This window comes from Phalaenopsis equestris, unplaced genomic scaffold (genome assembly GCF_001263595.1).
Source record: "Phalaenopsis equestris unplaced genomic scaffold, ASM126359v1 Scaffold000224, whole genome shotgun sequence".
Taxonomy (NCBI): Eukaryota; Viridiplantae; Streptophyta; class Magnoliopsida; order Asparagales; family Orchidaceae; genus Phalaenopsis; species Phalaenopsis equestris.
The window spans coordinates 6569075-6584665 of NW_018164666.1; the positions used below are offsets into that span (position 1 = coordinate 6569075).

At 34.8% G+C, this 15591-nt stretch overlaps 1 protein-coding gene across 2 annotated transcripts in view; it reads left to right on the forward strand.

Annotated features, from left to right (window-relative positions):
* The first annotated feature begins 4500 nt into the window (after positions 1-4500).
* Positions 4501-15591, forward strand: part of LOC110023361 — a 164053-nt gene continuing 152962 nt past the window's right edge. Inside the window, exons 1-4 of one of the 2 annotated variants that reach the window (XM_020722739.1) lie at positions 4501-4590; positions 7780-7823; positions 7924-7992; positions 12825-12898. In XM_020722739.1, the coding sequence (XP_020578398.1) occupies positions 4539-4590; positions 7780-7823; positions 7924-7992; positions 12825-12898 (239 nt within the window). In that variant the 5' untranslated portion in view covers positions 4501-4538. The remainder of the gene's footprint in view (positions 4591-7779; positions 7824-7923; positions 7993-12824; positions 12899-15591) is intronic. The other variant, XM_020722741.1, reaches the window with a different exon arrangement.

A 15591-nucleotide genomic window follows, 5' to 3' on the forward strand; every position in this document is an offset into this window, starting at 1 on the left:
TATCCTCATTTTCAATAAAGATTTTATTTTTTACACTTCCTAATGCATCTAAATCGATCAATATTTCTTTTATCATTTGTCATTTTAGCTATTTTATAATCTTCTAATTTCTTTTTGCTGAGCATATTATTTAAATAAAAAAATGTTTTTGGTTTGATCACTCCTTTATTTGTGTATTTTCTTAATTTTCTCATAATTATTATAAATCTTAATAGAATTCATTTTTATCACTCTTTAAAACACACGTTTTTAAATAATTTTTATCTCTCTTTACTCTACTATCAAGTCTTGTTAATGATATAGGATTTATATCTAAACTCATAAAAATCTCTCTAGTTCCACCAACTCTCTTTTCAGCACGTGTTGATTAAATTCTAGCGTTTAATTCTCCATTTAAGAATCTCTCTGGTGTAGGTTGTAGAGCTTTAGGAATATCTCTTGCAGTAATGTGGGGGAAGACATTTGTGCTCATCTCGCTTTTCATTTTAGGCCGTATGGTGATCTTACTTTTTCCTTTCCGTTGTTGAAGATGCTTTAATTCTACCATAAGAAAATGCTCTGTACGAGTTTGATGGTTGCAATGTGACTCTTTTGTCTTGGCGAATGTCCTTGTATTTCAAAATTCATTCCACTATTTGGAGCCACTTAATGAATTTGATTGAATTTAAAAATCTATCAAAATTTGACAAACTGATCTTTACCATAATGTCATTACCTGCCCTTTAATTTTTAATGCTAAATTGTCGGGGCATTAGTTCTTCACTAGAAATTTTTGCCTGTTTCTCCTCGGTGGTACTGTATCTCTTCTCCCAGTTAGAGTTTCAGCCTAGATAGAGATGGAGATTTAGGGTTAGAGTTAGGGAATTTAATTGACAAATAAGTTATGCTATGTAGATTTTAAGATTAGGAGTTGGGAAAGTAAATCCCTAAACACTTAGGGTTTGGATGGGTTTGATACCAAATGACACTGATTTAGGATTGCTATGCACTGTGGGATGATAAAAGGATGGGTTAGGTAAATCATAGGATGAGAAAAGAGGGTAAGAAAAAAACGATGGCGATTGAGAAATTGTACCCAGCAGCTGGGCAGCAAATCAGAAAGGAAACTGTAGTTTCAGCTACAAAAACAGGTGTAGGAGGTCTGTGTACGTCATTAAGAGATCACTATTTAGATCCAATCAATTTAGAGGCACACCACTTGGAAGGATCAATAGATAGAACATTCTTGCAAGAAAGAACTAGAGAAAGCAATCTCTATCACAAATACCAAAACCCAAATGTGTCTCAAATCAATTCACAACAAACATATATAATTTCCACGCAAAATAACCTACTATTAGTGCTAATTATGAAAAAAAAGAGACTAAATTGGCTGGCTGCAGACTTAAGTGATTAGAACACGTGAACCAATCAACAACTATAGCGGAATTTCCTTTTTACGTGATGCCGATCCCGATCTACATCCCAAATCAGTCCCATTCATGTTTTTAATTTTTTTATTATATAGTATCTAATAACCTTCCCTATTGTACTTGGATTTTTCCCTTTTCCATATAATTCTTGCTAATCAGAAATATTTATTTCTTTCTAATTATTGTGGCTACCAATTCTCTTGTCTTCCCATTCCAAAGATCAAATTTTCTACAACAAATCTAATCTTAGTTTTAGATAGTCAAATGTGTTCACTTTTCATCATAATTAAGTTATGATGTGTTATTGTAAGTTGATGTCTTTTTGAATCCCTTGCTTAATTTTTATCTTGATTGGTGGTTAAATTGTTATGCGTTACTTTGAGTAATGTCCTCGTAAAGCGTAAACTATTTTTTTACCACATTCAAGTGCATCACCTGTTCGAAATGCCCTATGACTAGGAAAGAAAGCCAGATTTTTTTTCATGAATTTGTCATAAATTTTATCTATCAACATAAAGCCCACCCTTCTTATCCATGCTTGGGACAACCAAAAATAGTTTTATAAAAATTATATTTGATGCTTTCTAAAGCCACTACAATGGGATTCGCCATCCAAAAGTATTCTCCTGCCAATTAGAATTACACACACACACACATCGATGGCCGTCTAGAGCTCCGCTAGGGCTTCCAATGGCGATTTCGATCGCAATTGATTCTACCGCTTGAAGGGAGAGGACCTCGCATCGTCGACTCTCGCTCCATACTGGCGTCTGCGTTGGTGTCTCTTTCGCAGCTTCGCTCTTCTGCTCACGTCGTCGTCTCGATACTGCTCGGCCTCTCGATCGTAACTTTTGCTCGTTCGCAGCTCCCTTAGCTCGCGTCGTCTTTGCTCGACGCTACTTCCCTGGTCTGCGCCCGACAACTCCTCTGCCTGCTTCACAACCTCTGTCGCTCGCAGCTCCCTTAGCTCGTGTCATCTCTGTTCGACGCCCTCGCTTCCTTGCAGCCCGTTAGACCGTTTCTTTCTTGACCGTGACCATATTGTGAGGGAGATGACCTTGACGCTTCGTTCCTATGCAAATGCCCTTGCCGGCGACTTGCCCATTCCCGCTCGCGCCCTCCTCCAGGTTTAGAGCTTGTTTTTGCTATCAGTAAGCCCTGCAATGTTCCACAATCGTACCACGAGGCTCTTGAAGGTGGCAGTGATCACACTTTTATTAAAAAACTCGAGAAAAAAATGGGAAGTCTGCACTTATTCTCACTGAGGTTGGAATCGATGCTCTAGCGTTCTCTTGGTGTTTTGCTATAGTGGGGAAATTTCTTTGTGGTCACCCAAAACTGGAGATCATTAGGAAAGAATTTGATGCTATGAAACTATTGGGCAGTTGGAACATTGGTCCACTAGATGGTCGACATATACTTATTCAGCTATCTTACCGATTACACTCGCATTTTCTCTCGAAAAGTTATCAAGATTGACAATCATTTTATGAAAATTCTAAAATGGACTGTCGGTTTTGATCTAAAAGCGGAGTTCACTATCATTCTAGTTTGGATAAAGTTTCCGGGGTTAAAATTACAACTGTTGAACATGAAAATCCTCTACTCTGTAGCAACTGCTTACGGTAAGCCTCTCAAGGTGGATAGTCCTACGCTTGCTGTCATCAGACCCTCTGTCGCTTGTGTTTTAGTTGAGAGAGATATCACTCAACCAGCTTCGGATGAGATATAGATTGACATTATTCACAACGGGTATTGACAAAATGTTTAAATAGAACCACATCTTCCTTATTTCTCTCATTGTAATATGTTTGGTCATAATTCTACTATTTGCTATCGCTTGCATCATCATCTAAAATCGAATATCACTAAAGATCAGCCACCTACCATCCTTGTTGAGAAGGTCAAATCCGATCCTCTTTCCAATATCGCAGTTCCACATGAAGAACACCTTACTACAGGTACATATTCAAATGTATTCAAATGTGCTGATACCACTGATACCACTTACCGTTATTTCAGAAGACCTACGTACGTGCCAAGACACACGAGAGTGCTCCTTTAACCCGATAGAAGATCAGCTGGTACAACAAGTAGTTTTTAATGTTCAACAACCTACACATATCATGCACACTTCAGACTATTCTGCTGATAAGGTTAACCAATCTTCAGATGAGGAATGACAGGTCTACACGAGGAGGAAGAAAAAGAACGGAGGACGACTCGAGTTAGGGAATCTATTGGATTATACGTTGGTTACTACTGACAATGACATTCATCTGACCAATTTATTAGCTGGCTCCTTCCCTAGAACTAGAGGCAGAGGCAAGACAAAATCGGGTCGCTCTCCAGCTACTTGATACTCTTATTTTGACATCTTTTGTTTTTTTTATTTTGATCTCTTATGTTTTTTGGTTGTATTTTCTCCTTTTTGGAACCATTTGATTTGGTGGTTTTTGTATGGACTGGATGCCATGTTTGGGACCTTTCATAAAATCTATATGTACCCTACTTTTTATTTAATATATCAGCCTTTGGGCTTTCAAAAAAAAAAAAGAAATATATATATATATATAATCATCAATGTTGATTCCAAGCTGCAGAATAACGTATACACAGAAAATAATAGAAGAAGATAAGAAAAACATGTTTAATTGATCCCATTTGAGCCGGATTCTTGTAATGGAGCTTTCTTGGTGTAAATTTTGTTCAAATGTAACAGATAATTTTACCATCCATGCAGTTTGATTTTATTTGACTATTACCTTGATCTTTTTATTATTTGGTGTGCAATTCTTAGAATAATAAAAATAAATTATTTATTTATTTTCAGGGCGAATTGGAAAGTTGAGCATCAAAATTCCCTGGAAAAGGCTTGGCTGGGAGCCCATTATAGTTGTGTTAGAGGATGTTTTCTTATGTGCATGCCAGCGTGAAGATAGTGAGGCATGTTTATTTGCCTGCTTTTAACTGTTTTCTTCACAATTTTTTACATTTTGAATACAACTACTTCTGTTATTTGAGTTATTCGTGATCAAAATATCATAATAATGCTTTTAGCAATAGCTCTTTTTTATTTGATAGTGGAGTGCAGATTCAGTGGAAAGAAGAGAATTGGCTGGCAAAATGGCTAGACTCAATGCGATAGAGCTAGCAAAATTTTCAAGACGAGTGTCAGGTTATCTTTTATTTCATTGCCTTGTTCTAATTAATTTCATTGAACATCACAAGTTAGACTTCTTAATCTTAGGGAAAATTATGCTCATCACTTTTCCCTACTCTACTACATATTTGTTATCGTGAAAGCATACTAAGCATCATCTCATATTTCTTTTCATATTGTGAGTTATCTTTATTTAAGAATGGCATATAGTGTTGATTAATATTCAATCCCTATCACTTTTCCATTCATTTCTAATTTTTGTAATAAGCTTTGCGATATGTGATTGTTTGTAGAGTGAACCTTCTGAGTATGATACTAGTTGCGTTAATCCTTTACTTTTAATTTAGGCTTTTTTACCTGTTTTTTAAGTAGTACCAGGTTTATTAGGATTGTTGTATGGTTGTTATTGCCAGATAAATATGACCATGTATCCATTCAGATGAATGAGACTATATAAAAGATGCCATCTGCTCAAGTGGAAAAGTGGCAATCTTACTCTTCTCGTGTTCTCGTTATAAGAAAGTTGTTAAAGTTATTACACTTAGAGCGGTGGTTGATATTGTTGGGAAATCCAATTGTCGAGGATTACTTTTGCCTTACCTTGCCGATACAGACATTTTTTGTAAATGATTAGTTTTCTGCTTGTTAGCTAAAAAAAGACTTAAATTTTTGGGACAAAAATTATTAAATGCTAGAATCGGAGTTTTGAAATTATAATGGTGCTATTTCCATCGAATTAACTTCAGTTTATGAAGAGCTTTCTGATGCGGGAGGTCCCTTGTTCCCGCTTCTACTACATATGTTATAGTCCTGCGATTGATCTGCTTACTGGACTGGACGCAGAACCCTCTCAACTACCTTAGACCGGTTCAGAACATTGAATTGAGGGCTGGCCGACCTTCCTTACATAGATTTGGTCCCTTCTTTCGACAATAGGTCCAATCCTAATTACGCAGGGCTTATATATTTGATTCATGTGTTTTTTTTATTTCAGTTTTTCATCTGTTTTGTTTAGGACAGCTGCCGACGTCATTATTCTCTTTTCGAGGGCTGTATCCAAGGGATTGGTGGTGCTCTGACTGCATCTCTCTTTCGATGTGGTGATTATCTTCTCGATCCCATTCTACATCTTTCCCACAACGCTCTTGATATCCCTCGTTATTGCAGTCACCCATAATAGAATTCGTTTGTTGTTTTTCCATGTAATATTCTCATTCCAGCCTTTCGTGCTCATTGCCACTGTCCCAGACAGCTGTCCCAGACAGCTGTCCCTTGCTATCCTGCAGTCCCTTGCTTTGCTCTTTCGTCCCCCGGAAAAGATCAAACCTGCTGTTTCTCTGCTGTCCCCTGGCGGTTCCAGCCTTTCTCACCTCGCCTCGTCACTCTGCTTTCCACCCCACTTGCTGCCCTCATTGTTCCAGACCTCTACTTCGCGGCAAATGCGATTCCGGCTGTCCCAACCACCCTCAACTCATTTCAGCCATCTACTTCCGCTTCCTGATTACTTAGCCGACCTCCACAATCTATGGTTTGAGTCATAGCCTGAGTTTGTGTCATGTTTGTTGTAATTTTCCTTTCAAGTGTGTTTGATTGTTACTGCCTATTTGATTTCAGTAATAATATTTACTTTTTCTATTGTGGTTTGAGTTTACTCCTGCATCACTTTCTCATCTCTAAAAGAAGTCGAACTTGCACTTTCTTGATCAGAGTTTAGAGCCTAGGCTTTTTTTTTTTAATATTTTTCTTTGACTAAGTGGTCTAGTATAACACTGAAGAAATTGCAACCAGGGAATAATGAACTGTTGAGATTGGAACAAGTGGCAAGGTTGAAAACGAAGCACTCACTGAACTACTTTAAAATCGTCTTTTTCTTGACGTTGAGAATATTTGATGTGTCGTGCTGATCTATTTTGATGCTTGGACTGTAGAGAGTTTGTACCAAAGTTAAGTACCCCATTAATTTACAGGCATCTTCAGCATTAATCTAACAACCTATTAGAATTTGAAGTTTAGAGGAACTCATAATGTTGACGTAAACACAGTTACATCTTTTCTGTTAAGGTAGTTGTATCTGTTGTTGTTGATCTATTCATTCTGGTTAACCTTGGTGATGAGTACTTAGCATTTTAGGCTGCGGAAGCAGTTGGATGGGCTGAACTTTTCTTATACAGCTTATGCAAAAAAAGTTAAATGGATATATGCAGCACAAGTAAACTAGAAAACCGCAAAATGAAGCTCAAAACCTTGCTTCAAGATGTCTGCACAATTGTAGAGACAGCTCATCTATTTTATTGTTTGGAATTCACTTCATATTTCAGCTTTTTTTGACTAATGGGCCTTCCATGTGCAAAAATGCTAAAAGAAAATATCATATGCCACAGAAATAAATGGACAAAACATGAAAATTGCATGTTAAACCCCTTCATTTTGCTATCAGATGTGTGCTACATGGTAAGAATATTATAGTTTAGGCTAAAAGTAGGAAAAAAAAATTCAGCAGCTCAAAGTATTAAAAATTTGCTCTAATTTCCTAGACTTCACATCAACGAATGTGAGAAGCTTCGCATAAATAATCTTTAAGGAAAAATCATGCTTTATTTTGATTTGACATCCATGCAAAATTTTTAAGAAATCCACTCCATGCAAAAAAAACTAAAGTAAAAGATCACATGTAACAATATTGAATGGGTGAAACATTATAATCAGGCTGTTTCCATTGATTTTGCTTTCAGCATGTGTTACTTCACAACAAGGTTGGTAGTAATGCTTAAAGTTACAAAAAAATAACTCATTTAGCTTTCTATACCTGTGAAAGGTCATTTAGTTCAATGAATTATATTAATGGTTTAGGTTAGAAGTGCAAGAATGGCTAAAATCTTGTACTAACTTTTTTAATAGTAACATCGATCCATGCATTGTTAATGTATTTTTACTGTATTTAACAACTTATGAATTGGTTTGTCTTTGAGAATCCGTAGCTGCTTTCTGTCCTGTTGAAAGGACCTTTTTCTAATTTTTTTTGTTCGGCATCCTTCTCAAACCACACTGCATCAAAGAATCTCATAAACCATCCAGATAATCCTCCTATTTTGATAAATCCCTGTCTTTCTCATCGAACTTTAATCTTTCTGTTGCCATGTTTTATGGGGACAAATCAGCTTCTCCAGTTTGACCTTTTTTATTTTTGATTATAATTATGTGCAGACAGTCATGCTGGTCAGTCCTTCTTATCATTTATCTCCACGAAGGTAAACATAATAAGTGTTTGTATGTATTTCTGAGCTGATTCAGAATTTTAAACTTTAAATTATTTCCTAAATCGCTGCTCTCTTAAATGTGTTTATTTAGATTCTTGATAGCATCCAATTGTCCATAAGGAACGTTCATGTCATCTATATTGACTCTCATACTTGCCAGGTATTACGCCAAGTATGCAAAGTTTATTTTTTGTTTAGTAAATTTCTGTTTAGAATCTTTTTTTTATTTATAGTCAGTTGCCATTTCTATAATTATTGTTGGTATGTTTCTGACTATCCTCAATTAGTAAATTAGCTTTTTCTGTTTTTTTTTTTCATAATTCTAATCATCTAAATGTACAGTTAAATAAATTTATGAGGAAAATGATACTCATCATGGATGACTTATCAGTAGGTTTGCCTGATAAAAAACAAAACATGTCAATTAAGTTAAGTATCACCAGGGCATAGAAGATATTTTAATTCTTATTTTAATTCTTACAAAAAGATATTTGACTCTATCATACCTACTAGCTCATACTCTAAGCTCAATCATACATCTTATTTTAATTCTTACAAGTATTTAAGCACAAAAAGATTACATCTGTCACATGTTAAACATACATTACAGTACCGAGTACAAGTAATTTAACGGATAACATTGCCTTGTCAAACACCAAAATCCCTACAAAATATTATGCAATAAAGCAGTAGCACCTCACAGACATATGTCCGTAGAAGTGCCTATGCATCTGCGTAGTCAATAATAACAATTTGATATATTATATTGTATTACATTGTAGATATAAACATACTTCAGAAGTCTTTTATATTGTGTATCGTATGATGACATTGCTGGTAACCTTAAACAGAGTAAGTGCTCCTTGATTCCCCGCCGGCATTATGAATTGTAAAACCTTGGCCTGAGCCTCTTCTCATGTTTTCATTTGTGCAAAGAAGGTTTAAAATTAGGAGGATATTGTGCCAAAATATTTCAATAAAAAAATGATATCGCTACAACAAGGTTAACTAACAAGAATTTTTCGAGAAAAAAGAGGAAGTACATAAAGCTTGGGGAACTAGATTCTAAAATGCATGAAAACTACGAAATGGTGCATTTGAATCATTTAGCTTAAAGTCTAATGAAATTAGGGGAGTGATGATATATTTTTTTTCTATTTTCTGACTAGCTTGATAAAAAGAATTTGAAATCTTTTATCCTCTGAGGTGTCAACATTGTGAGTATTCTCAGCTATCAAATGTCTCGAAAATATCATGTTTGTCATTATGATTACAATTTTCAGGGATGGAAGGATTTGTTATAAAAGTGAGTCAGGATCAATGAACATGCGTTCGGGTGAAAGTCCAGTCACTGTTACATGGATGGAATGAGCAAGCATAAGAGTGTAAACTCAACAGAAAAGCTGATTTTAAGTTCTGATTGCAAACATGATCTAATTGGGAAGCTTTTAGAGTAGTTTCGGACTGGCTTTGATCTTTTTTAGCTTTTGTTTTTGATACATTGATTTTCTTAATTTTAGATGAGCCTTGAAGCATTTAGAAAAATTTTACTAAAAGTTTTACAAGATGAGCAATAAGATGAGATAACTTCAAATTTCATTTTTTGCCAATATTCATAAGTGGAGGAGTCAATCCACACTTTTGCAAGTGAGAAGTAAAACCTAGCTCAATAAGGACATGGACTACCGATGCCCCAGAGAGACGAGCAGTAGTATTATCAATTTGTAAAGATTTGCTAAATATTGAACATAGTGAATGTAATGATGAATGGTCGAGAGGATTTAGTTAAAGACGAGGGAATGATATTAAGACTGGAATGATTGGTGATTTCTTAGAAGAGTCAAAATGGGGCGATCATTTTAGTGCACACATTGGGATATCACTGATATAGCAAGTTTGTTGGGAAAAAACATGTTGTAGTTAAATTTGAGGATACTCTAATAATGAAATAACTAAAGGTTAATAAGCCCAACCGAATGGCCGACAATCATATGTAAATTAGCTAAAAAGCTGCTGATAATTTTATGTTAGGATGACCAAATGGAAATTTTCCAATTATAGAAAAACAAGAGGCCGAGCAAGCTTAGTGACCGCATTTGTGAAAAAAGAGCAAGTTTTCCTTGGCACGTGAAAGGAATCTTATGATAGTGTGAATTTGCAGATTGATAAAAAAATTAATTTGAAATGATTGTTTGATGAAGATTGATGAATTCTATCTACCATTCAGCCTACCAACAATATTTGCAAAAGAGCAAGGGCGATGGGCAATAAGAGGTTCCATTAGGGTTGGTGAAGGCAACCTAATAGGGCATTCATCTATAGTCCTAGGACTAGCTGAAAAGTGCAAAAGAAGAGGGGCTTGTTGAAAAATCGGTGGCAATGGATGGATCTTGGTCGGCAGCAAAAGATTAAGGAGGTTTAAAACATAATATTATGAATACATGTAATCCTTTCTGGATAATCAAGGCTTTAGGCATTTTAGTATTAATCTTTTTTTAAATAAAATTTAGAATTTTCTCAAAATTCTGTGTTGCTGGATGCAAAATTTTTTAGTGTGGTATAATCTTGATGATAAATTTTTGAGGGAGCTTCTTCTTTTATCTTTCTATGTTATGGATTTTCTATTTGCGACTCATGAATTTTATTTTGCATTTACATACTAATTTATTGATTTTGATGTTATAGATTTGGTCGAAGTCTATTGATGTGTTGATTCTATCCACGATGTCGACTACGCTCGAGAGCTCTGCTAGGGCTTCCAATGGCGATTTCGGTCGCAATTGATTCTATCGCTGGAAGAGAAGATCTCACATCGTTGACCCTCGCTCCGGCGTCTGAATCTACGTCGACGTTGACGTTCGCACTCCTTGTCGCGGCTCGCGTCGTTGTCTTCCTCTGTCGCTATAGTTGCTCTGCTTCCACGCCTCTGTCGCTCGCAGCTGTCGTCTGTGCCCGACAGCTCCTCTGCCTTTCAGCAACCTCGCAGCAATTTAATGCTGACAACCTTTGATGGCGTTTCCTTCTTCTTTGGTTGAGCCAGACAAAGTCTCATTTGCCCGCGTGGTGGCGTGGTGGGTAACCCTCAGGAGGGAGTCCGCAGTGGTATTCCCCTCAAGTTATAAGGAATGTCGTGAGGGTACAAATGATTGTTCTTTTATTAAGAAGGGAGTAGAAAAGGAAGAAAATAAACAATCTTTTTTTCTGAATAAAAAATTTCTATCCTGACGTAAAAAGTCAAGTTTGCTCTTATTGGCAAATTTCAGCAGGGACACCCTCCTATGGATGTTATCAGAAATAGTGTTGATGATCTTAAGCTAGTAGACAAGTGAAAAGTGAGACTCATGGATGAGAGATATGTGTTGATCTAACTAACAGTGGCTGAAAACTACACCAAAATTTTCTCCAAGAAATATTTTAATATCGAAGACAAATAAATAAAGTTACTCAAGCGGCCTTCTAATTTTGACTCAAAGCATGAAACTTCCATTATACCGATATGGTTTAGTTTACCTGGTCTCAATCTGCATTTTTTTCACCATTAGGTTCTCTACTCTATTGGGGCTATCCTTGGAGATCCTTTGAAACTAGATTTGTCTACTTTCAACCTAATCAGATTCTCGGTGACCAGAATAATTGTGGAAAGAGATATTACTTTACCTGATGTTACTGAATTTTGACTGGATGATGTTTGGTGTACGTCAAGTAAGATCCATAAAATTAAAATTGACTAAATAAGCGAAAATATATTAGATGAGTATGGGGAGGCAAAATAAAATATTAGGATTTTAATTGGCTGAAATGAAACTATTATTAAAAGAAATCTACCTTTATTATGTGGTGATTGATTGCATGGCAAATTTTACTCATTATATCAAGGAACAAAAATCATACCTAATTGCTTTATTAATTTTATGAATAATTACTACTTTTTAAGGCAGGAGAAGTTCCTATAGTAATACTTCTTAGGTTTAAATTTGAATTAAGACTTAATATTAAAAGTGAAAGGAGCTCACATAACATTTAGTCATTAGAGGATGCTTTTCAATTTGCATCGGACTTTGAACTCCTAAAATTTCTTGCAACTAAGACGTTGACTTCATATTTTGGAAATGTTTTTTTCTTTAAAGAAATCATACTCCATTTGTTTCTATCACGCCTAATGGGTTAGCAACACTATTAACAAAGACACTTTTCAAGGACATTTTTTACTAAAACCTACAACACCAAGAAATACACACATAAGCCTTTAATGTACCTGCACAAAATAAGTGGGAGCACAAAATTTCCCACCGATTTGAAAAACTTGAACAAGCATTTAAAATTTCCTTTATCTTTTACCTTAGCCTTGGCATAGGGGTTGGACTAGGCAGCAGTATTATTTTTAAGGATAAGCAGTTGGAGTAAACTTTATTGGTGATGATGAACATCTGATTAAAACGGATGTGCAATGTCAACTCTAATACTGATTAAAATTTATGTATTTATTTGTTGATGTATCTAGGGGACATTTTAATTAAGGCTTTAATCATGCTTCTTTAGTTATTGTTTAATTTTTTTAATTTAAATTGTTGTTTTATCTGTTCAGGATTAATTATATCATATTTCTGAAGTATCCATTTCTAGAAAGGAGACTCTAGGGCTTCTTTTGAATTAATGATTATTTTTTGTAGCTTTTTGTCGCTGTGATTATCTTACTGAGTCTTTCTTGATATTCTCCTCTCCAAAACTTATATCGCTCAATGCTTCCTGTAGCTTGTTTTTTTCTTCCCATGACTCCCTGTTTCAAAACTCCTGCTTTCACCAGTTTTCTTCGCTTCACACTCATCACCTTCTCTTTCTTATTGATCATCTTTCTTTCTGGTGAACCCCGATTTGGCCTTCATTTCATGGGATGTTTTTTGTATTTAATGCTTAGCGCTGTACATAGTTTATGACGGAGTTTATATTATGCTATATGTTCAAAATTAACTTTTGTTATATATTTCCTTGCAGGGTGAGTTTGTATTCGGTTTAAAATTCTCAACTCTTACTGTAATGACTGATACAACCAAGAACAGCTCTAATGTGTGAGTTTTTAACATTCGATGATAGTTCTGCTTTTTTGATGTATGATTTCCATTTTAATGCTCTAAAGATTACAATGGCTCTATGATATTTGTGTTCAACTTGCAGAAGCCATGCATCTTTGGAGTATTTGGGGATATTACTGATTTCATAAATTTTTTATCTACTTTAATGCTGTTCACCAGGGATCTTTTGTTGGTACTTGTGATCATATTTGATGGTTTCTTCATTTTTTTTGACTAGCTTGAACTCTGTGTCTTTTTTTTTTTGATATAAAAAGTAAAAGGGCAAAATTCTGCCAATAGTGCAAGATGCTAAAAATCTTTTGGCAACAATATAAGTTGCTGGGAGGATAACTGATGTGAGGCTATTAAAAAATGGAAAATTTTGTTGGATATTATGCGGCAAAGTGGGTGAAAATACCGAAAGAATTTTTTTTCTTATACAATGGGAAATGCAGAAATTTTGAATTGTGTTAAACCGATAGGAAGCAAAAAACAATTCAAGAGATTCGTCAGTAGCAGTAAGGTGATGGATGAAAGGGGAGGAGTTCTAGTTAGTAGTTTATAAAAGAAGCTAATTTTCATCTCCCAATTGAATTATAACCATTGCTTTGAAGTGTTTACAAGCAGTGATTTAACATCCACTCAAGCAGTCACATTTTAGTTTGGCTTGAACATTTTTTATTCTGCTTGCCCATATTTGAGGCAAGTATGACAAGTGTGAATATTGGAATTAGTTATAATTCAAAGAAGGGATAAGATACGTTGTGTATTCAACTTTGGTTGTATATCTTTCCCTTTCATTACATTGAATTGGTAGGATACTTTTCAGTTTTGGTTAATAAATTCAACTAGGTAAATTGATTGTATATCTTTCATCTCGTTCTCCCTTTTTTTAGTGGCTATTAGTGGGGAATAAAAGTTCTAGTCTTCAACTTATTTACTCATCCCAATTTTCTACATATTTTCAATAGAGTCCTGTATTAACATAAGCAAGCTGCTCTCATATTATTAACGAAAACTTGCATTCATTTTTAATCCAAATGAAGAGAACTTTGAGACGTCATATCCTTTTTCCTTCTTCCTTGGTAAGTTTTCTATAGAATGATCTAGTATGGAGATTTTTCATAGATTCAATGCCTTTTTGAGATTGGTTGGAATTAATCAGTTGAGCTTATTGTTTCTTGTTATGTTTTTTATAAGCTATCCCTCAAAGTTGATTATTCAAAACTTTTCAATGAGATCATATTATGTGGATGCTTAAGTGGTTACCTCACTTATATTGTTCCAAGTAACCTTGTGCTATACCAATTTATGTTGCTTTTCTTCATCTTTTAATTAACTGCTTCAACCAATCTATTCACTATTTGTGGACTCTAAAAATTCATGGCCATCTCTACTGAGAACGTCTTATTGTTATGGATTAAAGTTTTAGATAAGATACCAAAGATTTGACTTTCATTTTGTAAGAATTTATAATATTGTTCAAGTTTTCTATAAGTACAAGCCTAAATAATTAATTATTCCTCTCGATAATTAGAATTTTTTTTATTGAGGCTAATCGGTAGGCTTTAAGTGCTTAACATATAATCATAATAGTCTTGATTTAAAATAGATGAAATTTAGCACCTTTAGTTTAAAATGGTTGTAGGCGAAATGATAATGAACTTGTTCAAGATCCCATGGTCCCATTGTTTCGGCTTATTGTATACATTTGTTTCTTTAATCGGCGGAACTAGTTGACACAACTTGGGGTTACCCACTCAAACTCGCCAAGCGGACTTAAGACCTTACCCTATAGGTAGGGCTACCCACTCAAAAAACATTCGTATATGTTGTTGAATTTATTTTTGAAAGAAGAATTTATAAGTTTTCAAAAAAGAAAAAAAGAAAAGAAAAAAAAAATGATTACATGATTCTCTAATGTAATCGCATTGTCCTCGATGCAAGGTGAAACTTTTAAGTTATTTTATTCTTAGTCCACACATTGTTCTCTAATTTAAAATTTATATGTTTGACATGTTTGTCTTTTAAGTTATTTTAAAACTTATATGTGAATTTATTTTTAGTCCAAACAATTGTTTTGAAGTGGTTACAAGGAGTGATTTATATTATTTACTATGTTTAATTTCTAAAATTTGAACATAGTTTACAGAATTTGCACATTTTTTGATGCATTTGCTTAATACACCTGCATGATTTTTGGTTCATTTGCACGGTACACATACAGACTTTAAGATACATTTTCATAGTACATCTACATGATTTTAGGTGTCTTTGTACAATTTTTGCAGTATTGAATTATTGTTGAATATTGCCTCATGATGCTCGTAATGGAGTTAAGTCTACGTGCTTTTTCATTTGTGATGCATGATCTGTTCAGGTCAAATTAAGAAAGAGTTGATAGAAGATGAAACACTAGAGGTTGAAGGAGGCTAAAGATGGTGATGGTGGTGCTGTATGAAGATAACAGCAGTTATAAGGTAATTTTGATTGAACGGGGGAGGAGAAGGCAGGGTGGCAACAGTGTTGGACAGTGTGTGGAGGCAATGGACTAGAGGTTTAGATTTTTAAGAAACATCAACCCTGGCCAATGATCAAGAAGGAAGGTTGTAAGAGTCAATGTTGATGAAGATAATGACTAGATTTTGTAAGAGTAGTGTTCTTGTGCTGACAAGGAAATTGGAAAAGAC